The 25,523-nt window shown below is 51.5% G+C and overlaps 2 protein-coding genes across 4 annotated transcripts in view; both read left to right on the top strand.

Annotated features, from left to right (window-relative positions):
- The window catches only part of LOC116948350 (uncharacterized), a 108,681-nt gene extending 104,676 nt beyond the window's left edge, over positions 1-4,005 (top strand). For both annotated transcript variants that reach the window (XM_032964951.2, XM_032964952.2), the window contains exon 17: positions 258-4,005. In XM_032964951.2, the coding sequence (XP_032820842.2) occupies positions 258-1,186 (929 nt within the window). In that variant the 3' untranslated portion in view covers positions 1,187-4,005. The remainder of the gene's footprint in view (positions 1-257) is intronic.
- A 4,851-nt stretch (positions 4,006-8,856) lies between these two features.
- The window catches only part of LOC116948349 (neuroglobin-like), a 63,560-nt gene continuing 46,893 nt past the window's right edge, over positions 8,857-25,523 (top strand). The window contains exons 1-2 of one of the 2 annotated variants that reach the window (XM_076071473.1): positions 8,857-8,951; positions 10,626-11,812. In XM_076071473.1, coding sequence (XP_075927588.1) covers positions 11,547-11,812 — 266 coding nt within the window. In that variant the 5' untranslated portion in view covers positions 8,857-8,951; positions 10,626-11,546. Of the gene's footprint in view, positions 8,952-9,566; positions 9,689-10,625; positions 11,813-25,523 lie in introns of those variants that run through there. The other variant, XM_032964948.2, reaches the window with a different exon arrangement.

Here is a 25,523-nt window from a genome sequence, read left to right as displayed (position 1 = left end):
ACTCATTATCACACAGTCATCATCACCATCATCAATACCATCATCATTTTCACTGTCCGTATAACACAGTCATCATAATTAGCATGATTGTCATGTTAATGTTAATAAGCATAACACCATCTTTGCGAGAATTTTTTTTTTAATAATCATTATCATAGTTGTCATCGTCGTCGTAACAAATAACCATCAGCGTAACGATACTGTGATCACATTTATTTTCAGTTTTTGCCTTGCGTCTCGTTTTTCCCCAACGGCAGGCGCCAGGATGGCCGAGCACATGCACACGTACGGCCAGATCATCATCCGCGAGGGCAACGCGCCGCCCATGCCGGCAGACCTCGACCCCCAGCCGCCCACCGCCGCGAGCGGGCGGCGTCGCCTGCCCGGCACGCCCCCCCCAACATCTCCCGCCCGCTCCCCGCTCGGCCGCCCCGACTCGTCTCCCGACCCCAGCGTCTCGTCGCGCGCCGGCTCCCGTTCCCCCTCGTCGGCAACGCCGCCGGGTTCCCCCTCGCGCGGCGCCCGCCCCGGGCTCCCGGCTGACGCGCCGTGCTGGCCCGTCGTGCGGGGCCTGCGCCTGCGCTACCAGGGTGGCGCCGGCGGCAGCGGCGGCGACAGCGATCGAACCCGGGTGGTGTCGCCGGCCAAGTCGACGGGAAACTTGGCGACGGCGCGCGTGAGGTGGCGCGGGGACGCCGGGGGCTCTCCGGCGCCGGAGGGGCACGGACCTTCGGCCGCCCCCCTCCAGAAGCCGCGGATCTGGTCGTGGAACGGCCCCGACGCGGATTGGCTGGCGCCTCCCGGCGACGGCGGCGCGCGGCGGTCGGGTCGGGCGGCGACGGCGGCGTTCGACCGCCGTGCCGCGGCGCCGCTGGGGCCACGCAGGGCCAAGGAGAACTACCATCGCAACTTCGTCGACAATGACGACGACGGCGAGGACTACGTGGAGATCCGATCGCCCGATCTATCGGGGCCCCAGGCCGTCGGCACGGCAGCAGAGACCCCGCGGGCCGCCGAGACCGGCGGGGGGGACGATCGGACACGGAGCGAGGGGCGGAGCGCGGGAGATGGCGGGAGAGGGGCGCCGGCCGTGCCGGGACACAGGGCCCAGGGCTCCTCGGAGCGGAGCCTGGTGCGGAAGCTGAAGGAGAGGTTTCAGCCGCTGAGCTATCAGAGCCACGCGTAACTGGGCACAGATCGGCGCGCGAGCGACGATGTTCGTGCACGCGGGGGGGACGAGCTCGCGGCTGAACGGAGGCGGCAGGAACAAACAGTGTGCGCGCGCGCGTTGTTGTTGTTGTCGCTGTAATTTAATTAACTTACAAATGCAACGGGTGCACGCAGTCTTAAAGGGTAAGGGAAATGAAAGCAAATGTCTTAATAAACGTTATAACACCCGTACAAACGCCGGATGCTTTTTGACCTCACGCTAACGGGCGTGGCATTTGGTGAAAGTGTCAAGACGCCGTCGCACAAAATTGAGCCGCCTGGCAAGGTCGCGCGGTTGCCACGAGCGAAGCATGCCATGTGAAGACGAACGAGGGTTACACGTTGGCGGGACCTTGCATTGTAAACGTGCGGTTCTCTGTCCCCGTGAACCCGTCGGCGCTTTTGGTTTGTTTTTTTCCACACGGAGTGGCTTCGCAAAGTTTTCCATCGCAGCGTAGCGGGCTACGGGGAAGGACTCTGCAGACCTCCGTTGAGCACCGGCACTCGCATGAAATCTGGGTTCTCGAAAATGAGCCAATTTAAAATTCATCATCTCAGCTGGCAGACGGGAAATTAATTTCTAACAGTCTTTGTAATGTTGTTGAATTATGCAATAGTGTACACAAAGGAAAAGAGTTCAATTACCAATTGAGAATGTACTGTGTTGTTCCCATTTTTGAAGAGCAATTTTTACGTTGCTGTTATAGCATAATTTGCCTGTGCCTTAATTGAATGCCAAATGCACTTGTGTATGCACGTTAAGTGTACGTGTGTGTGCGCGCGCGAAGAAAACAATATCAGCATGTACGCACACCACACATACACACGCGTAGGAGGAGGAGGAGGAGGAGGGAATTGCATGTTTTCATATCCGATTACCGATTGCGCAGGGCCACGTGAATTAACATCGTCTGCGCCATGAACCCTCGATGTACGTGGGCTGATCACACGCGGCGGGGCGGGAGGGGTACAGGAAAGGTTTTGGGGGGGGGAGGGGGGGTGGTGATCCGCTAACTCTTGCCTGCCGTTGTTCTCTGTGTCGTCTGTGCACGAACTCTCCGCGTGGGCGGCGCGTCGTTTACCCTCGTAAGTGTGCGGGGCACGAAGCCACGACTTCTGCTTCACCACCCACCCCTGCGCCCACCTGTGTGAGAGTGGTGTGTGTCTGTGTGTGTGTCTGTGTGTGTGTCGGTGTGTGCGAGTGTGTGTGTCTGCGCAGGAGTGATAGGGCAGCAGTTAGCGTGCCGCGCTACAAACCCGGCAAGCCGAGTTCGATTCCTTGCACGTGGCCAACACAAAGTGACCCAGTTTCTGAACTGGTCCCGGACCTCCCATAGGTTGACACAGCCTTAAATGAGCACGTGGCACGGTGTGTAAACATCGCCACTCGGGAGGCAGGCGTCCGGGCGTGGTGATGCTGGCCACCCACCCCCTCGCGTACCGTGCCGGCTTGCCTAGGTGCTCGCTAACAGCACTTGCCCCTAGAGTCTGTTAAGGCTCTACGGGGGTACTTTGTTTTTGTGCATCCCTGTGCTACCGTTGGGCGAACGACGCAAATGTGACACAGCTTAACACGACGCGCGGGGAATCCCAGACTGAATCGGAATCTTTATTTATACTGGAGGAACCCGATGAGCTATGAAGCTATTTTTCACAGATGCAAAGTTGCAGACACCGTTGTTCAAATATTGTCCCGTGATGCGGCAAGTGGCATCAGAACCTGGCCTGGGCCTCCCCTATTTTATAATAAAATAATCAACTACTTCCAGCCCTTGTTCAGTCCTTGCTTCATGAATAGATCTTTAGTGTGTGTGCGTGTGTTGGGCCACGTACTGGATTTCGACCAAATTTGCGTCGTGAAAACCCTCCACCGAGCGGACGCAGCCGGACAAAAGTGAGATCGCGTCGCGCGGTGTCGCGAGCGTTTTTTTGTTGTTGTTTGCCAACGTGCCCCCCAGCCCGTTTACACTCATCGCCTCGCGGGCAAGTCGAGGAAACGCTTCTTCTCACCCCCGTGTTGGTGGCTGTTTCACCGTACCTGGTCAACCACGACGGTGTCTGTGTGGGGTTGGAGAGAAGTCGGGGCCGGGGGGGGGGGGCAGGGCCGGCGGGTGGTGGTGGTGGTGGGCAGCGCCGGTTTCGATGTCGGTCGTGGCTTGGGATCGAACTCGGCTTCAGCCGGGTTCGGAGTTGCAGTGCGCTAAGCCGCTGCGTCCAATCCCCTCCCAAAGCCGTCATCTGCACGACAACGAGAGGCCTGGTGGTAGTTTGTTAATGTCGCCACTGGTGAGGAAAAGATGGCACTCTGTTTCTCCTGGTCGATCTGCCTTCCTGGCCCACCCCACCCTGCTAACAGCATTTATTCCACAATTGTTATACGTGGCTGACCTGGGTGTCTGTATAAGTTTATATCTGCGTACGTGTGATGCTCGCTAACGGCACTTGCCCCGACAGTCCAAGTGCAGGCTTACAGGTGGATCTATTTGTCTGTGTGTACCTGTACGTGTGTGTGTGCGCACGTGTGTGTGTGAGAGTGTGTATGTGAGAGCTCGTGTTATTTTCTGAATGCACTTTTCAAACCGGGTAGCTAGCATTTGTAAAAAATAGAATTCTACGGTGTTTTTTTTGGCAAAATGAAGTTGTTGTATTTCACGCTGATGAGCATCAATTCCAAGTCGACCATTCCTTTATTTTTTTATTTTCTAAACAACATTCATTTGCCCGAGGCTGTGCTTTTTTGTTGTTGCTGCTGCTGCTTCTTTCGTGACTGTAAATAATAAACAATGCACAATTCAAGCGAGTGATTGTGTTGATGCGTTTAGGGGGGTTTTTTGGGTATTTTTTTTTCAAATCGGTTCATTGGCATTGGCTACGAACACCAACGTTTTAACTTCACAATGAGTCGGTGTACAAAATTGCTGTTTGTGTTGAACCAGGGGTCCCATAGCCTAAATGGGAGCACTCTTGCCAAGTACATCTGGTCACGTAGCAGCATTTGTTTAACAAATCTGGCTGCTGATGAGACCCAGAAAGTCAAAACTGGCCCACAGTTTGCTAAGCCAGTATATGCTGTGGACTAAAACACAGAGTTAAATGTGGAGGCACTGATTGAAGTTATTTCACAATTCACCCGCGGGTCGTTTGGCATTTCTGAATATTAATTTGTGTCGCGCTTATGATCCTTGCTGTGCCTGCCCTTCGAGCAGATATTTTTTTCAAACTGCTGGTGGGATGAGAAGGGGTGGAGCGGTTGGTTCGATTGGGTTCACCGTCACCCATCGCTCAGCGATAATAGCCGTGGAAATTTGAGAGAGAGAGAAAAAAAAGAAAGACGAAAATCGGGGAAAGGGGAAAAACCCACCTGGTTTGTGGTGTATCACTGACCGCCTACGTGCAGGTGCGCGTGCCCATTATGGGAGTCGCGTGAAACACGGAGGCATCAGGTCAGCCTCGGAACTTTAATTTAATTTATTTTTCCGCAAAAATGTCAGAGTTGTCACCGCAAAGTAAGGTTATATAACTACATGCATAAAGGTTCCGTTTGAGGTTAGACGCATGCCGCCCCCAAACCCCCCACAGGCACCCGACGGTTTTTTTTTCCATTTCGCGAACAGAATTTAATGTTTGTTCTGCCGAGATGATCAGTGCCCCTGACTCCGTCGCTCGGAACTATGTGTGCGCGTAACTCTATATATGTACGGTGTATGAAATTACATGGCTCTGGCTTGATGTTTATATCGCAAAGAGGGCAACGAAATATTTAACATTATTATGATTCCATAAGGCGGGTGGGTCGTGGGGTTCATATCGCGGCTGTGCCCAGACAAGCTATTCATCCTTCGGATCTCATAAAGATGACCCGGTTACCACCGTCGCGCGTTAAGTCAACATTTGGCCGAGCTTTGGGATCTAGTGGCACTTGTCTCGTGAAAGAGTGAAATTCTCACCGATGGCTCGACAGTCGGCAATTGTAAATTTAGTTGATTCTTAACAGTTGTTCGAGAGTGAGGGGGGCTCGTTACTATAATTCTCACGACCGTATTCGCGGGTGTATATCACGCGTTCTCTCCGACTACTTTTAATCTAATAACGTCAGGAGTGTGACTTCTAATGTGCGTGACCACGTTTGTATGAATCGCTTCTTTTTAATGGGACACAAGGAATGGGATGCGACTTTTACTTTCCGGAGAGTCTCATAATCCGGAGACTGCGGGTAAAATTTTAAACCGCGGTTGAAAGCCCACTTTACAATTATTGTAAAATGTTGCGAACGCACCATTTACGCAAATAATGTTTCCTACACGTGTGCGTGGATCGGTGTTGTGTCACCGCTGTGTAATCTAATGAATAGAGATGAGCACGACTGAATGAATGATGTATATTCTAATGATGTTCTTCTTTAATGGCTGCAGAGCTGACATTTGGCACAGACATCGTCAAGCCGATGCTTTTTAACCGGAGCAACAAAAACAACAACAAATCTGAAATGCACCATTTTCGAATTTGGGCACCAACCAAAATCTACGGCCCCTGAACGCCATAGCGAGGCCCTCAATCCTGCGGTCCTGTTTTTAATGGGGTTAATAAGACCCCCGCCCCACACACCACCCGGCCACTAGAGGCCGCTAGATTCACCATAATGTAAACATATAATGGCATCGCGAACTGGAATTGCGGTAATTCTAATGAACCGTCAAGGACATTCATTGTTACACCCCTTACAACTGATATCGCAGCAGCAGTGGACGTTCACTGGGCCCCATACTATGAACCGCCGCCAACCCGAGTTTGATTCCAGGCCCACGGTATTGAGGCCCCCACCACGACTCCTCCACCTCGCCACCACTTCGCCAACCCGCACTGAACCGGCGGCGAAGTACGGTCAAACAAACCCAGCACGATCCACCCGCAAACGACATTACGTTATGTAAATGTATGGCCGTATTTATAGTGGCCATTAATGCAATTCGGTTGTTCGCACAAATTGTGCGGCGCAGACGGAGTGCGACTGGGACGCTAATTAAATCCACGTGTGCCATAAAAAAAAACCCGCGTGCGCAGCCCATCACAGTAACCAACACCCCCGTCTCTAAGTCCACGTGGCATTCATTTCACCTCCTCCCCTCGCCCAGCTTCTCCCCCCCCACCCCCGCCGCGAAGTTAAATTCGTGCTCACCGAAACCCACGATGCCGGTGCTTCTCCTTAACCTGGGGTGCACGCGAACCCTTTGGGAGTGCGGCACGTGGCCAGATTTCTTTAGAAGGTAAATCGACGAAACGACAAATGGAAGCACACGGGCACGTAAGCACAAACTAACTTTGTTTCATCAAACCCAATGTGTGCATTAACACTGCACACGTTTTAACGATTGGAAACCCAAGGGGTGCAAGGCTGCAAGTAAAAGGTTCAGAACCACCGGCTTGTGCGATGAATTTCATCGTTCAGACCTCGGAAGCTCACAGCGGGATTTTGAGCCTGGCCAAAAGTTTGGATGGGTGACCATCGCCACGGGTCAACGCCAGAGGCGCCATAGACGACGGAAACGGGAGAGGACGGTGCACGAAAAAAACAATTGTTCTGCATCCGTCCTCCTCTTCCTGCCCCCCCCCCCAGAACCTACCTTTATCAACCAGCGCTGACAAGCGGGTGGTGAAGTATGGGCAAATTGCCCCCACGAACCACGCGGTGTGTGCGGAGGTCCTCATCCAGCAGTCCACTAACAAAAGGGAATGTCTGTCCATGTTCTCATTCGGCATACTGCACAAAGAACACCCACAATCAAGGTGTACCACGTGCCTGTAATTCGTGGTATCGCCATCAGTCATGGTCTGTCCACCGCTGGATGAAGGCCCTTCCCCCCCCCCAAACCCCCCCCCCAAAAAAAAGTTTCCATCTCTCACGATCCTGCGATGCAACGATGCACACATCATCACGTGCACGCGACGTCGCGGCATTGCCCCATCTCCTCGGTGGCCGTTGCCTCGGACGCGTTTAATCCCTCGGATGACACTCCGTCACTGTTCTCATCCCACGGCCCATCAATCATCCCGTCATGCGGTATGACCTGGGTAGTAATGGAGGGGTTTTTTTTTTGGGGGGGGGGGGGGTTAGATCGCGTAAATGTATAAATGTGTCGTTAAACCCGCCAACCACCCGACACAGCCAATTATTAGTAAGGTTTGTCACGTGCACAGAACGTGCCAATTCGTTACTAGTACAGCACATCGGTGTGTTGGAGAGTAAGCCCACAACATTTACACAACATATACACTTTGAAGATGTAGATGTTGTGGGTTTACTCTCCAACACACCCCAAAAAAACCTCTATTATGGACAATATCGGTCTCGAAAGTCTATGTGTTAAACTGACCTGGGTAGTGATAGCAGTTAGTGGCAGCTGTATTCAGTGCCATGCGGGGGGGAGGTGCGAGCCCCTGGGAAAATCACGTGTGCCCCCCACCCCACCGACACCTTCAACCTAAACCAGAAATATGACATCTGACACCGTGACGTGGAATCGCGGGGCCTCCCAAAGCGCGGAGCCCGGGGCGGTCCATCCGATTTTGTCGTACCCTCTTGATGGCCTTGGCTGTATTTACTTCACCCCTCCACCCACCCCCCCAGCCTCACCCCGTAACCCTTCACCAACTCACGCAGCTCAGCAGCAGCGTGGATGAAGTGAGATGTCAACAAACATCCACTGCCAACGCGGCGTGGAGAGCGGATTGAGACATGGATGCATCTCATATGACGTATTCGCTATGAAGAAGGGTCATTGCCCGAAACGTCACCGGTTACATCTGTTTATTCCCCCCCCCCCCCCCCCGCCTTTAAAGCCACCACAAGTGTTGATGACGCACGTGTTGGGTTTGTTTTATTTTCGTTGTCCTGTGAATTTTGCACCGCCGCCAACTCAGCAGCAGCAGCAGTAACCAAAGGTAATGCAAAGGCACGCTAGAGCGTACGTCTAAGAAGAGGAACAGGAGCTGATTGTATGTTGTGTTTCACTTAGGGGGCGTCCATAAATTACGTCACGCGATTTTGGACGATTTTTGACCCCCCCCCCCCCCCCTTCGTCACACGGCGTCACAAAAAGTCAGACCCCCCCCCCTCAAATATGACGTCACAAAGCTCTGCCCCCCCTCCCCCCCCCAAAAAAAAAAACATGCTTCAAATTGCTTTAAACTATTGTCATTGAAGTGCGTATTTAATGTGGCGCTGCACTCTGATGTTGTAGTAGAAAACATTTATGAAAAAGTCAATTGAATTAAGTAGAACGTGTTGTCTATAATGATTTAAAGTTGCGCATTTTTGATGTGACGTCACATTTCTCAACCCCCCCCCCTCCCCTCGTCACACATCGTCACAAATGTCTGACCCCCCCCGCCCGCCCCCCCCCCCCCCAGGTGCGTGACGTCATTTATGGACGGCCCCTTTCCCGCACTGACCAAAGTGGGGAAGTATGCTTAAAATAACGGTCGCAATGGTGCAGTGGAAACATTTGCCGTTGCGCGTTCCCCAACGTCGTTGGCGTACGCTGAAGGTCAAATGTATCCTGCAGTGCACTTCGATTAATTAGTGCGATAGGGCCAACGGAGGGGCGCCTACGAAGAGATGGAGCGACGAATGTCATCTCTCGTGCAGATGCTGGTGGACAGCTTAAGGAGGCATTCGTCCAGCAGTGGATTCGCCGTGGCTGATGGCGAACACCGCGGCTGACTCGCACGTGAACGCGGCGCGTGTACGTGTATAGTAAATCGCATTGGGGAGCGGTGGTGCAGCGGTTAGCGCGCGCGCTGCGCTACGAACCAGGCAACGCGAGTTCGATTCCCGCGCGCGGACAACACCAACGCCAATTATCTGAAACGCTATTGGGCCTCCCGTAGGTCGGCTCAGCCTTAAATGGGTACCTGGTGCGGTGTGTAATCATCGCTATTGGAGAGACCACCCACCACCTCGTGTACCGTTTCGGCCTTCATCGGTGCTCGCTAACAGCACTTGCCCCTACAGTCTGTTAAATGCTATAGGGGGGTCTTTGTCTTATAGTCAAGTGCACGCCACTCCATGGATGTATTCATTATGCATGCTCTCGTCCGCTGAATAAATAATTGAGCGTGCGTATTGGGGCACTATCTAAACGCATGTCAATTCATATAGTTTAGGACAATGTGATGAAATTCGTCTTATCTGATGTTTGGCTCGAGGGGACAATAGCCATCGTTTAGGCTCCACCCAGCCTCTCTCCCGCCACCTCCCATCCTCCTGCCATCCTCCTGCTCCTCCCCACCACCACCTCTGAGAATCCACTCCCTCTGATCCCCCACCCCTCCTCCCACCTCCCTGCTCCCCCAGCGCCTCCCCCCACCACCATCATCCTGCCAATCCTGGGGGCTGCATGAAACAAACTCTGGGAGCCCGCATCGCTCGCGCGCATTTGGGGATGGAGTTTGGTTGTCGGAGCCGTCACGGTGTGTCCAGGTCTCTAGCGCAACCAGCGCCGATAACCCCACACGCGCACACGGGCGCTAGCGCCGCACGCTTCGATCAGCGAACGCCACCGGTTAAATATTCTACGACGAATTCGGCGATAATTGAGATACGGGTGCGTGCGATTATATCATTTGTACGGGACGGAGGCTAAACGCAGTTCTGCGCTGGCGCGTAAGAGACGGCGAGACGGATGAGAGAACCTCGCCTAAGAATCGGCATTGTGAGCCAAATCGCGGGTCGTGATTAATGACGATTGGTAGCAAATACAACAATCGTGGGGTCATGTGAGCGGGCTGCAACGTTGGCTGGCTTGGCTGGGCTGTCGATCGCATCGCCAATCAGTCGGGACGGACACGGCGCGCTCTCTGGCCGTTGTGATATCGAACAGAAGCAGATTTCCCAACTTGGCCTCCAAGCGTTAATTAGCAGGTTATTTATCGTCGCAATTTTGTGCGCGCGCGCGTGTGTGTGTGCGCGCGCGTGCGTTTATGTGCGTGTGTATCTTTGCTGTGTATGCGAGTGGGGAGCGGTAGCGTAGAGGTTCGCGCGCGCACTGCGCTGTGAACCCGGCGATTCAGCCTTAAATGGGTACCTGACGCGGTGTGTAGACATCGCCACTGGGGAGACAAAGGCGGCCGGGCGTGGTGCTGTCCACACCCCCACCCCTTGTGTGCCATGTCGGCCTTCATAGGTGCTCGCTAACAGCACTTGCCCAACAGTCCGTCAAAGCTAAACGGGTGATCTTTGTCTATTCGTGTGTGCATGTGTTGCGTGCGTGTTGTGTGTTATCCGTTGTGCGTGTGTGTTGTGTGTATCTGCTGTGTGTGTATCTGCTGTGTATCTGCTGTGTGTGTATCTGCTGTGTATCTGCTGTGTGTGTATCTGCTGTGTATCTGCTGTGTGTGTGCGTGTGTACCATTCGCAGCTCTCAATTCGTGGCCTCCGACAACGCCGTAACGGTTCGAGTGCAGTCAAGGGATCGTCCGCATCTCGCGAGGGTCGAGTTTGAGTGAAGCCATCATCATAATCATCACCATCAGCGTCATAATCATCACCATCATCATCGTAAAGGGCAGCTTCTGACGTCGATCTCTACACGCGGGCATTTAAACGTGGACCGCTGCTCACAGACACGTGACTAAACTTAATCTCTTACCTTTATCGGTTTGTCTTCTAAGCTAAAAGAACCAGATATTATTTGAAGCCAGGTATTGTTTGACACAGACACACGTATAGAAAATACGTGCAACAAAACTGGGCTTGGGATAATCAGGGATATATGTGTGTGTGTGTGTACTGTGTGGCTGGATAACTGCGGGGAGAGACACTCGAGAGAATTTGCGTTAAATCTGAGCACGGTTATTATTTAAGCCGAGAGCTTTCGCGCGTGGCGTACACACACACACACGCCGCTACACAACACTGCCACGCAGACAAAGACACCGACAACACAGCCTCGACACACCGCGACCGACACGCTATCTAGTGAGACAGGAGAGAGAGAGACAGAGAGAGACGGCTAAGAGAGGGAGAGATTGAGAGAGGGAGGGAGGTGGAGAGAGAGAGAGACGGACAGAGAAGGAACCTCCATCGCCACCACAAGCCTCGCGGCGCGCTTCTCGTTCACACGTACCGCGCACAGCGCACACGAGCACAGTCTATCGTAGCGAGGTAGGAGGGGAGAGTGCGAGAGAGAGGGGGGAGCTAAGAGAGCTGAGAGAGAGGAGAGAGAGGGAGGGAGGGTAGGAGAAAGGCACCAACAGCGACAGCAGCAGCAGCAGCAGCTCGCGCGCGTGCGCATCCCCATTCACTCCGCTCGCACCGCGCCACGCACAACACCCCGACAATGAACTTCTTCCGTCTCTTCGAGAGGAAGAAAATGAGCTGCCCGGTGGCGACGCCTGCCAAGGGCAAAGCGACGGCCAAGGGAGGAGCCCCCAAGGCCCCCGAGCCGCGGAACAAGGAGCCGGTCAAGGAGACGGCGCTTTCGCTCCCGACGCCTCCTCCACCACCGCCGCGCAGGCTGAGCGAGGACGAGCGACGTATCGTGTGCGAGTCGTGGAGAGCCTTGCAAGACGACATCACTCGGGTCGGGGTCATCCTGTTCGTAAGGTGCGAGTCGCGGCGAGAACTCTCCTCCCTCGTTCGCAAATCCCCGTGCTGCCAGACCGAATGCTTTGCGCAGTCGTGACCCGACTCCGTTTTTGCCCACCCTCCCCAACCCTCACACCTCTAACCCCAGGTCGACTCAGCCTCAAATGAGTACCTGGTGCGGTGTGAAGGAGACAAAGGCGGCCGGGCGTGGTTGTTGCCCACCCCCCCCCCCCCCCACCATGTGCCGATCCGGTTTTCAGAGGTGCTCGTTAACAGCACTTGCCCCAACACGTCTGTTGAGGCTACACGGGGGATCTTTATCTTTATATAAATAGCTCTCCCATGTGTTGTTATCGGTCGTTACCGTGTCTCGTTCGGCGTGATGTCAATCGCACGCGCACAGCAGCGGGGAACAAAGATAAGTGACAGATACGAGAGGGATGATGAAGGAGGTGGGACAGCTCCCTCCGATACGTTCACGGGTCATGCAGCGTGGCTGTTCGCAGTAAACGGTCCGACGTTTCGCTCCACGCGCTGAACAACAACAATTAATTGAGTTTCGTGAAAGAAGCTGCTCGGCACGTGGCGCGAAACGTCGGACATCGGCAAAGACAAGGAACCGAACTGAGTCGCCGAAGAAGCTCACGTCCAGCGCGCGGAGCGAAACGTCGGACAACACGCTGAGAATCAACAACAACGGAGAAGTCTCCCCGTAACTCATATCTCTTATCTCCATCTTCCTTATCTACGCTTCCTCTGCACGCGCGCGTGCGTGTGTGTGTATCTGTGTGTGTGTCTGTGTGTGTGTTTTTGTGTGTGTCTGTGTGTGTGTATTTATAGTGTGGGGAGCGGTAGTGTAGCGCTTAGCGCTACGTTGCGCTACGAACCTGGCGACCCGGGTTCGAATCCTGCTCACGGCCAACACAAAGTGACGATTATCTGAACCGGTCCCTGGGCCTCCCCTAGGTCGACTCAGCCTCAAATCAATACCTGGTGCCGTGTGTAAACATCGCCACTGGGGAGACAAAAGCGGCCGGGCGTGGTGATGTCCATCCACCTTCTTGTGTGCCGTGCCGGCCTTCATAGGTGCTCGCTAACAGCACTTGCCCCAACAGTCTGTTACAGGTTATACGGGGGATCTTTTTTCTCTTTTGTTTTTGTTGTGTTAGGGGGGGTGAAGGGGGGGGATAGAGCTGTGACGCACTGCGTGACGAGGTCAGCCGCGTGGGTTCAATTCTCAACTCCGGGGCATCTCGTGAATTTGAACCTATTTTGTCTGGGTCACCTGTAGGTCGACTCAGCTTTAAATAAACGCCTGGCCACGCCGTGCATGAACATCGACATCGATTCTTGGTTCTTTCGGTAAAGTCACGTAGAAGGGAATAATAAAATAATAACAAATATTGTTTCCCTTCTACGTGACTTACCGAAAAACCAAGAATATGAATCCCTGCAGTCACGAAAGCTTTAAATCAAAATCGACATCGATATTGGGAAGGACCCATTTCGGCCGACGAGTGTCGCTGGCTTACACACCCACGCTACGAACGTAGGCCTACTCTTCCGACCTTAATAGATGCTCGCTAACAACAACAACACGAGCCCCCAGACAGCCCGTATGGTCGTTGGAGTTGTCTCGGTTTGCTTTTTTTGGCAGCTGCACGTCGTTAATAGACGCGCGCTGGCTTACAGCGCGAAAACCTCCCAAGGGTATCCAAGACGCTCGGCTAGGAGGGGGACGAATGGTTTTTTTTGTGACTTTGCGTGCGCGCGTCTTCTCCCTGATCTCTGCAGGGAGCCCAGGCAGCGTGGGTGGTTTAGCAGCCGATTGGGGCTGACGAGGGCCGGCAGACCTAAGTTCGATTCGCGGTCAACGGTTTTTTCAATTGGCAACCGGTGGCGATGCTAATTTCACCCCGCGCACCCCGATCACGAGCCTCGCCTTTTAACGAGTTGGTTGGTGCCTGTTGCTGCAGTGTGTTAACGCCAGCGCTGGGGGGGGGGGGGGGGGGGGCGGAAGACAAAGGCGGCCGGGCGTGGCAATAACCGCGCAAATCCACCCAGCAACCCGCCTTATGCGGCCGTGCCGGCCTTCATAGGTGCTCGCTACTAACAGCACTTGCCCCAACAGTCTGTTCAGGCTATACGGGGGGGGGGGGGGGGACCTTGTCTTTGTGTCTAAGCCACTCACTCAAACCGCACCTCCGCGATGAGCACGGTTGGCAACGTACGGTGCGAAAAAAGTTCAACCTACACAAATAAATACAAACCCAGGCACGACAGCAAATATCCTTGAACCCATCTGTAAGGCGCGAGTCTCCTTACACGCAGCTTGTTTTGTCAATCCACTGCTGGATGAGGCCCTCCCCCACGCCTTGTGGGCCGCGAGAGATGTTTATTTTATGTATTTATCTATCATACTTCACCACGCTGGTCAGTGCAGGTCGAGGCCTTTATCCAGCAGCGGAGAGATCATGGCTGATGATGAACGGATGACACAGCAGGGCACGTTTGAATGCGGTATACTTGCAGTATCTGCTGTGCTTAATTAAGTACCGAACGTGTACAACCCCTGCTCAATCCACTGCTGGATGAAGGCCAAGCCGTGCGCTTAAAGAGGAGGAGGAGGGGGGGGGTCATTTGACCATACTTCACCCCCCAACCCAAGGCTTTTGTTTTACCGCAACGTAGCGCTGACGTTCGCCGTCTCACATTCGTAACAACAACAAAAACAACCCTTTCCTGCACGGTGTCCAGGCCGAAGCAGAGCCTGCTTTTTGGACCTCACGTGCTTTGTGCGTGAACTCGACTCGGGGAGTTCACGCGCCTCCTCCTCTCTCTCTCTGTGTTGCATACGGACCACGTTCTTGATTGTCTCCAATAGGAGGGGGGAGTCGTTCAGCCAGATTGAATCAAAGTGCTAATTTGCACTCTCCACGTCGGCGGTGACGTCGCCCTCTTTATCAGCACGAGACGGAGTCACGGCGTTTGTAGGAGCCGCACTGCGCGGGATTTTATCTTGTGAGTGCATCGGATAGGAAGGCGAAAGAGAGCGGTCAATTTAAACCTCATTGTCATAAATGTGGGTGTTTGGGCGCGCGCGTGCGCGCGCGCAAGACCAAGACAAGACAAAGATCCCCCGTATAGCCGACAAGGGGATGTTGGGCAAGTGCTGTTGGTGGCCTCCTCTGTCTCCACGGTGCCGATGTTTACACTTTGTACCGCCTTTCCATTTTTAAGTCTGAGTCGACCTAGGGGAGGCCCACGTATGAAGGGCTAGCACGGAAAACGAGGATTTAGGGGGGCAGCACCACGCCTCGCCGCCACTGTCTCCGTCGTGGAGATGTGTACACATCGCATGAGGTACTCACCTTAAGGCTGAGTCGACCTAGGGGAAGCCCAAGACTGGTTCAGGTAATCGTCAGTGGGGTTGGTGGCCTTGAACGGGAATCGAACTCGGGTCGCCGAGTTCGTAGCACAGTGCGTTATCGACCGCACAAACAACTGGCACGCGTGAACACAGCAGATACGTGACATGCGCTTGCACACAGCACCCACACGCACACAAAGATCCCCCCGTATAGCCTTTAATAGACTGTTGGGGCAAGTGCTGTTGGCGAGCGCCTAATGAGGCCAGAACGGCACACGAGGGGGCTGGTGGTGGCCAGCGCCGCGCGCGCCAACACGCGCACCGTGACGATGGATGAAAGGTGAAGGCGCATCCCTGCAATTGCCCACTCGCGTCACTGCCGGCGGACGGACCTCCGCTAGAGAGAGCTCGGTAGCGCTCGAGTCGTGACAGCTCCCCCAAGGGCAGGGGTTGGTAACCTGCGGCGCCGAAGCCGCGCGCGGCTCTTGAAGGACTCGCTGACTTCGTGACGATGTTCATCAAGCACCACGCCCCTCCTCGTGCTCACGTTGCATTGCGGCTCTTGTAATACGGAATCTTTTCATTGTACCGAATTCGAAAAAACAATGTCTCTCTTTGTTGCTTGCCGAGCCTTGCCCTGGTGGGGGGGGGAGGGCGGGGGGGTTATATCATCCGACTCTTCCGCACAGGAAGAGACGCCGTCTTATTTGCAAGCACAATTTAACTAAGAACAAAAAAAACCCAATGCAGTCGTCAATAATACTGTGGCCTTACAAGGGAAAAATATAATCGACGACTTTTCATTGATTTGCCGTTTAGAAGAGTCATTGCCCGAAACGTCGCCTGTTTTATATGTTTTTTTTCTTCTCAAGGCCGCAGTGGTAGCCAACCGATTGGCACGGTTTGGTGCGAAATATGCATCAACATCCATACAAGAGGTGGACTCGTTCACCTCAGACCCGCCGCTCGATTAAGCGTGGCGTGAAAACCCCGTGGGTGAACATTGAGCGCGTGTGGAACCCTTTTCGCTTACCGAGGGTCGTGTATGGGAACTTACAAACACCTTCGGTGGGGGGGGGAGGGAACATCGCACGTGGACACTCTCACGCTCGGTAACGTTGCGGCAACGTTGGGTGTCCATCAATGTGAATGGTGCCCCACCTACCCCCCCCCCCCTTTTATTGTCGTGGCAGAAAGTGGCTAAGCGAGATTTAAAAACAAAATTGAGACGCGGAATTTGTTGCCGGGGCGAATAATAGCCCCCCTCCCCCTCCCCGCGGGCCCCCCGATTAGTGTGGCTCACGATGATAGCAGTGGCGGAGCCGTTTACGAAGTGGCAGGGGCCTCGCGTGTCACCGCCCCGTGGCTTCCCCGTCTAAATATAGCTCCAGTTACCACTTCCCAAGTGATTGCCGTTTTTACGGCACATTTCCTAAGTGACGGTGATTTCGGCGACCGTTTTGGTAATAGCGGCCGTGGTGGTGGTGGTGCTGTTTATGGTGATAACTGTAGTGTTGGTGATGGTTTCATTACTGATGATTGTGGCGTTCATAATAGTGGTGATGGTTGTGATTTTACGAGTGATGATGCTGCTGCTGCTGGTAATGTTACGAAGTTAATTTGTTCACCCGAGTGAGATAGGACTCTAGAGACCAGGGTATAGTCTCATTTTCGAGAGGGGCCTGGATAGTTAGTGGTGGTGATGGCGTTGATGTTACTGAATTTACCCATGACGATCACGATGCCGCTGTTGATGATGTGGGCAGTCTTGATAATTACCATGGCGATTCCTTTAACTCATAAGATGATGATGATTATAGTAGCGATGATGATCGTGCTATTATTCCCGATGACGCCGAGCGCTGCTGCTGCTGCTGATTGTGATCGCGCTGTTTCTGGGGGGTAGCGCTCAGCGTTCCGGCGCCGCCCCTGGTGTGGCTCGCGTTAGATTTAGCTTGGGACTTCCCGCGACCGCTCTCTAAAATCGTTGGTATTTTTTTTCCGTCGCTCCTGGTCGGTGTGGCAGAGAACACGAAGGGTCGACGGCTGATCAATTTTTCGCACTCCGCAAACTCTGGCGTTATTGCTCTCTTCCCCCGTGTGTGTCTTTGTCCTTTCATCTCTCGTTCCCCAGCTCGCCTCGACTATCTCCATCCTCTCGCACATATCTCTATCTCTCTCTCTCTCTTTGGCTGTGTATGTGTCTGTTTGTTTTGTATGACCTTGCATTGTGGGGGGGGGGGGGGGGGGAGTTTCTCTCTCCAAGCACTCGTATCCTTCCATTGCCATCGCGTGAGAGCGATCCGATCAGCGCTGCCTCCAGAAGAGGAGGCACATGCGTAGCATTGATTTGTCCTTTATTTAGCCATGCGGGAGCCCTATTTTGAGATTGAGTAGCTGTTAAAGAGGCAGGCATCCTGCAACTCTCCTCCTTACGATATTCGGAGGCCACTGGAGCTGTGCACTTTGAAAACAAATCGAGATTGAAAAATCATTTCTGTTGAACTGTTTTGTAGTTTAGTTTGTTGTCTTTCCCCCATACCTCAGATTAGCACGTGCGGTGTAAAAAAGTTCAACTTTCATACATCCTCTTATTAGTGTATCCCGGTTAGGACTCGTTGAGATTTGTTACCTCTTAACTGATTGACGACGTCACTGTATCTAACCAGGCGATGGCCAGGTTCAGATTTGTTGCCTCTCAAATGGCTGTTGTCCTTTATTTAACCAAGTGAGGGGGCCCCATCGAGATATTTTGCATCACCTCCTTGAATGATTCATGTCCTGTATTTGACCAGGTTAAGGGTCAATTAAGCTTTCTATACCTTCGCTCTCCCCTCCCCCACCCCCGTACTTTCTCCATCGAGGCTATTTATTTATTTTATTTAAGCTGGTAAAAGCCGACTGAAATGCATCGTCTTCGAAGATATATGCGTGTACTTTTCTTGAAGACAAGGGCCCTATTGGAATGAAACGTTTATTTGTTTAGAACGTCATTTCATTCGCCGAACAAGCGTCCCATTGAGATTCATTTTCTCCAACTATTAGGCGTCTTTTATTTCACCAGGTGAGGGCACCCCTCCCATTGAAGCGAATTACCTCTCAAATGATTGGCATCCTAATAATTAACCACAGGCCCGCCCATTGATATAACCTGTTTTTACAAAACTAGAGACGACCGCCCCCTGTCACAGAGGCACCGTTATTATTATCATTTCACTGGAATTTCGCAATTTGAGCCATGGCACCAAGTAAATAACAGCCTTGAGTAAAATTCTTCACACACGTGCACACAATATTCGTGCTCAAACAAGCCTCAGAAAAGCTCGTCTCCACTGGCAGCTCTAATCCTGCAGCGGTGATTCCACATTCCTTTGGCGGGGACCAGTATATCCATAAAATAGCCACTATTGGCTGCTGGCCACATGGTGCGAACTGACGTTGCGCTCATTCTCTATCAAACCCAGAAAAGAAGAGTCTCGTTCATGAACATCATCATCAGCAGCCTTGGCCAATCCACTGCTGGATTAATTCCTGCTCTTCTCAAGTCTCATTAAACCCAATCATTTTGCCCGCAGCCACATCACCCGAAACGCGTCCAATCTCGTCAGATCTCAGAAGCTAAGCAAATTTAGAGTCCGATCAGTACTCGGATCGTTGACAACCAACCAGGGCTCTCCAGGTGTTGTAGGCATTGGCTCTGCGAGGCGTGGCCAGGAGATGGTATTTCTCCGTGTTCTCCGGTGTCCTCCCACACAGAGCTGCTTACACTTTATTGGCATTGCCAAACGTACGGATGTATCAGGAGCCCTGTGATAAAGAGCCTTGAGGCATGGACAAGGCCCCGCTGGATAAATAAAAAGCATTATTATTATTATAAACACCACTTAAAGCTGGACATGAAGAAAGCGATGTTCACATTTTGGATTTCACGAAACGAAAGTGTGCATTGGGCCAAGCTAACAGAACTTGCCACAGTCTGTTAAAGGCTGTACGGGGGAAGTTTGTCTTCACCTTTGTTTCGTGTGTAAAAATGAGACCAGTCGTGTTGCTGGCCACCCACACTCTCATCGTGTACCGTGCCAGTCTTCATAGATTCTCACGAACAGCACTTGCCCCAACAGGCCGTCGGAGGCTCTACGAGGGGATCTTTGCCCTCCCGACTCAGTTCAAATCAAACTCTCTACAGTATTTTCATTTATTACAAAATTGTAACACAATTTTTGTTCCTGAGTAGTAAGTGTTATTTCGTAATTGCTAATGCCTAAAAAGTATAGGAAATGGCTATCATTCCCCACAAACTTTGTTTTTGGGACCAGGACAGTGATATTTTGAAATGTACCTATTTTCAATGAGAAAACGGGAGAATTTGTGTCTTTTCGTTCACATAAAGTCAGAAAAAAACATATTAATCAAAATTATCTTGTATTTATACTAAAGTAATACAAAATTGACTACAAAAGATTTAAAAGTGAGTAGTTTTTATAGATTTACGTAAATCTGTAAATCACTTTCACGAATCAGCCCCCAAATGTAGTCTCCCATCATGTTCGCGTTATACTGTCCTTGGTAGCAGCGTTTAAAGTCCAGTATATCCTGGTGGAAGCGCTCGCCTTGCTCCTCCGAGTACGCTCCCCTGTTCTCCTTGAATTTATCAAGATGAGAATCAAGGATATGGACTTTGAGGGACATCCTACAGCCCATTGTGCCGTAGTTCTTCACCAGAGTCTCAAACAGCTCCATATAGTTTTGGACCTTGTGATTGCCCAGGAAGCCACGAACCACTGCGACAAAGCTGTTCCAAGCCACGTTCTCTTTACTAGTGAGCTTCTTAGGGAATTAATTGCACTCCAGGATCTTCTTTATCTGTGGTCCGATGAAGACACCGGCTTTGACCATTGCCTCAGACAGCTTAAGGAAGAAGTCTTGAAGGTGCTTGAAGGCTGCCGACTCCTTATCTACAGCTCTGACAAATGTTTTCATAAGGCCAAATTTGATGTGCAGTGGTGGCATCAGCACCTTCCGGGGGTCCACCAGTGGCTCCCACTTGACGTTGTTCCTCCGCACAGAGTACTCGGTCCACTGTGGCCAGTCCTGCCTGTGGTAGTGCGCCTTGATGTCCCTGCTGACCCAAGGGCAAAGATAGCAGGGAATATCATCTCTCAGGTCGATGTAGCCCTCAATGGCATAGGACACATCCAAGCAGAGGTTGCAAGAGCTGAAATAGCCACTATTCTTAAGAATGCTAAGAAACCCATTAGCAACATTAGCAAAAACGAACGCTCTGAACTCGCGAATTTTAAAAAGAGGGATGATATAGTCATCCTCTCGGCTGACAAGGGCAATGCCACTGTCATTATGGATACAAACTCATACAACAACAAAATCCAGGACCTACTCAATGATGGGAGTTACTCAAAAATTAAAAGTGATCCTACTAACAGCCTAATGATAAAAACCAACAAGATCATCACTAGTTAGACTTCCCTAATCGAAACAACTAAACGTCCCTCCCTAAAACCCACGGCTGCAAGACCTCCCAGATTCTATGGTCTTCCCAAGATCCATAAAGAAGGTACCCCACTACGACCCATCGTGTCCACGATCAACTCCCCTACCTACAAACTAGCCCGCTTTTTATCGGATGCTCTGCTTCCCTTTACTGGCAAGACCACCTCAGCGGTACTTAACTCAACCCAATTGGTTTCTACGGTCAAGGACATTGTTACTATCTCCTGACGATATCCTCGTCAGCTTTGATGTGGTCTCGCTGTTCACCAAGGTCCCAGTGCCTGACACCATAACAATAATTGAAGATTTGGTCCAACATGGACTGAACCCTGATGTACCTACGCTGGTTAGGCACTGCCTCACCAACACTTACTTTACCTGGAATGGTACCTTCAACAAAGAAAATGAGGGTACCCCTATGGGTTCTCCCTTGTCACCAGTGATAGCCAATGTTTTCATGGAAAAATTGGAATCAGACGCCATCCAGACATCCACCCTTCGCCCTTCCCTGTGGAAGAGATATGTGGATGACACTTTCGTCATTTGGCCACATGGCCTCCCAGCTTTGAACCATTTCCTAGACCACATAAATTCCAGACACCCATCCATCAAATTCACCATGGAAGTGGAGAAAGATGGCAAGATGTTCTGTTTGAGAGGAGGACGGATGGCTCTTTAGGACATTCTGTTTACAGAAAGTCCACCCACACAGATTCATACTTGAAGCCTGATTCCCACCACCACCCGGCTCAAAAGAACTCTCTCATCAAAACATTATACCATAGGGCTCATTGCATTTCTGACCAACACCACCTGGCCAGTGAATTAAAACATGTACATCTGGCCCTCAAGAGGAACGGATACTCTGACCGTACCATCCGCCAAGCTGTTTCTCCCACCATACAAAAACAACCACCTGATACTCCAATCAAAACCATCACATTGCCATACATAGCAGGCGTTACCAAAAAGATTTCCAAAATTCGAAACAAACACAAGATCCAGGTCCGGTTCAATACAGTACACAAAATCCGGGATCTGATCCCATCCGTAAAGGATGTCATTCCTGACTTACAGTACCCCGGTGTTTACAAATTGAGTTGTACCTGTGGTGACTGCTATATCAGGAGACGAAACGACATATTTCTGACCGAATTCGCGAGCACAAATCAGATTTGAAACACGACAGAACGAATTATTCGGCCGTGGCTGATCATTGTTTCAACACAACGGGTTCTCATGACATTATTTTCTCCGATACCAAAGTACTATGCAAACCTCCCGGTTATTACCAAAGAATTGTCCATGAAGCCATCCAGATATACAAACACAGACACAACTTCAACTGAGAGGATGGTTTCAAATTGAGCAACTTTTGGAAAGATGTCATCAACCAAGTCAAACGTTAGCTGGCTGATAATTGTACAGCCGTTTCCGTTTCTACCAGGATGGTGCTTGCTCCCGTGCAGCACGCCATCGCTCCCCCCGAACCCCCTGCAGCATAACAAAAGGCGGCTTAACTTAGCCCCTCCCTCCCCACCCACGTCCCTTCCTGGCTCCTCCCTCCCCCCTTAACTTAGCCCTCCCCACCCCACCCACGTCCCTTCCTGGTTCCTCCCCCCCCCCCCCCCTTAACCTGTATATAAGCTCTGGTGTCCCAGAGTTGTTCACTTGATACAGCGAACTTTGTTGTGTCTGTTCCACCTGAAGACTGAAGCTTGTGTTGCCTCCGAAACGTCGTGATTTAATTTAGTTGTTTTCTTTTATTTTATTTTACATACGTGACTTTACCGAAAAACCAAAGAGTATAGCCGGGAAACTTGGTAAAACCGCCTTGAAGACCCATCAGGAATGCCACCATTTAGAAATATCCGATGACCTCCAGCCGTGCTCATCATACTTCAAGACGTCTAGCAAGATCTTGATGCTGTTGTAATCCTCTTTGAGGTGCACCGAGTGAGCCAGGGGAAGAGACGGGTACTTGTTACCATTATGGAGCAGCACGGCTTGAAGCTCCTGGATGAGCTATCAATGAAGAGACGCCACTCATTCTGGTTACAGGCGATTCCGATTGCCTCAAACAAACTGGTCGCATTGTGGCAGAAGCAGAGCCCATCTTGACGGGTGAAAAAGCTGCAAAAAGGTTGGTGACGCTTCCTCCGATCTGCGACTTGCACACTTTCATCCAACAAGTTCCACTGCTTGAGCCTAGACGTCAAAAGCTCGGCATTGGACTTGATGAGACCAATATCTCTGATCAAGTCGTTGAGGTCTTATTGGTTGGGGTAGTATGGGTTTCTCTCCTCAGCTCCACCTCTGGAATTGTCATCTGGATCTACAACGTCTTCCTCGCTCTCTGACTTGCTGCTCACTTCTAAAGACGGCAGCTTTCTCTCCGGAGGAGTGGGTACGGGGAGCTCATGGCAGTGTGGCACCGGGGCGATGGATGAAGGGAGGTCCGGATACGTGATAGCAGGAGCATTCTTGCCAGTCCGACGTTTGGAAGGGTCCACCATGCAGAAGTAGCAGTTGCTTGAGTGGTCAGTGGGTTCCCGCCAAATTCTTGGGATAGCGAACTTCATGACTCTCTTTTCCTCTCTGTACCATCCTACAAAAAAAAAATTGTAAAACATTAAAAAAAATTAAAAACTTTTTCCATTTTATTTATTTTTACAAATTTTATAACATAAAATTCTGAGCAACAATTGTACATCATACCTTCCAGAGTTTTTTTTGCATTGCTCGCAGGTGAAATGAGGTGCCCAGGGGTTGTCTTGATGTCTGACAAACATGCCGAAATATGCCTTGTAGGCTTGTAGGCCTCACACATCTTAGCAGATGCTTCCACAGAGTACTTTTTCGCTCTTGTCTTGATAAATTATCCGCAGACATAGCAAAATGCGTCTGCCGGATGCTTGCAGCCTCTAGATGCCATCTCAGAAAAATGCAGATATGTATCCACTTAGGCAGCTGGAACTAAACTTAACTGGTGGGCTTAAGGCCCCTGTATTTATACTACTGTTTATATTACTGGAAAGTTCTAGAATGTTCTCGAAGTTACTCCAAGTTTACTCAGCACTGAATCTATCTGGAATGTTCTGGAAAATAGGTAAATTTCAATATATCATTGTCCTAGTCACAAAAGCAAAGTTTGTGGGGAATAATAGCAATTTTATGTACTTTTGAGACATATGCAATTAGGAAATAACACTTGCTACCCAGGAACACAAAAATCTGCTACAGTGTGTTATCCATTAACAGTAGAAAGCATTAAAAACGAATCACACCATAGAATTTGACACAACACCTGTGATCGCTGTGAACACCATATCTGCAGTGAAATTTCCCCCTGTGCTCACACCGATTCCCATCATAAACTAAGAAATTGGGGAGGACTTTTTTATCACTTCAGATGTTTATTTTACGTGAGCAACCGATCACTTGGGTCTCTCCGCTCAAATATCAATGCCAGGATGGGTGTCACCAATGCCATGTGCAGGCCAAGTGAAAATAAATCTATAGAAGAAGACACCCGAATAGTTTAAGGACCTATCCCCAAGCCCCCGTCCTTTTTATACTTGTTTAACGATGGTAGATGATGATGATGATACATTTATGGGCAACACAGTGCATCTCGCTCGATATGCGGCCGAAGTTATCTCCCGCGGATGTAACCCCACAGTGGTCTCAGGGGACTCATGGGCGGGGGAGTTATAATCATCTGCATGGTTTACTCGTAACGCCGTGCACGCTTGAGCTGTCGGCTATGCACAAACCCAGCGGCGCGTGTGTGTGCGTGTGCGCGTGTGTGTGCGTGTGTGCGTGGTGGGAGCGGTGTCACGGTGGACGCGCTGCGCTATCATCACAGACGGCGCCACCGTGGGAGGCGGCGAGGGGCGAGCTGGGGGGGTTGGCAGGGTGGGCTATTAACCCCTCCCATTCCCACCCCCTTACGTTTGGCAGAAAGGGTGGGGGGTTGGGGGTGGGTGGGCAAAACATTTATTTGAGTTACCACGTTCCCACGTTAAAATATTTGGGACACATGGGAGGTAAGAGCCAATCTGGTGGTGCCATCGCTTTCGAGTGTGCAGGCGGTGCAACTGCACTTGGGGCCCACGGGACCGCAGTAGCCCAGGCACCGGGCTTTCAGGAGGGTGGGCTTGGTGGGGGGGGGGGGGCACTAGCATGGTCTTCAGCATGGACTTGAGCAGAGGGACGCGGGTCGACAGTGGGAGCGAGTTCCAGACTATTAGAGCAGCAGAATTGGCGCTGCTAGGATAGCAGGGCTGGTATAGCCGTTGTGTGGGCCACCTTAGCAGTAACATATACCGAGCCGTAATAGATTTCTGTGGTGAGGCCCCATAACGATGTGACCAAATCTATGTTGTAAAGAACCCACCACCATCCGACCACGGCCAAACAAATTCATTGTCACGTGGCGGTGTTCAAGGATTTATCACGCCGATTATCGCTGCTTCTGCTCGCTCAACGTTGAGGTGAAGGACAATCTTCACAACTAAGTTCAGCAACTTCACCTCGCGATTCCCTTGCAAATGCGTCAAGCATCATCAGGGCAAGACCCCAGGAAGTTAGAGTAACTGCGTGGGCTCATCCAGCTTCCTTAAATAGGTGTCATGGCCTCACAGGAAGTAACCGATTGGATGATAAACCGCTTCGAGAAGGAGAACTTGGGTTGGCCCAAAGGGAAATTTGGTGATGATGGACTCACTCCAGTAACCTACTTGAGCCGGCCCTACTAGACATCTGTGAAAAAGAGCTGTATAGCTCATCGGATTCCTTCTGTATAAATAAATATTCGAACAACACACACGTTTCGAACAACACACAAAA

Source organism: Petromyzon marinus, chromosome 33 (genome assembly GCF_048934315.1).
Source record: "Petromyzon marinus isolate PM22_M1 ecotype Great Lakes invasive population chromosome 33, UKy_Petmar_22M1.pri1.0, whole genome shotgun sequence".
NCBI lineage: Eukaryota > Metazoa > Chordata > Hyperoartia > Petromyzontiformes > Petromyzontidae > Petromyzon > Petromyzon marinus.
This window is presented reverse-complemented; position numbering and strand designations above follow the sequence as displayed.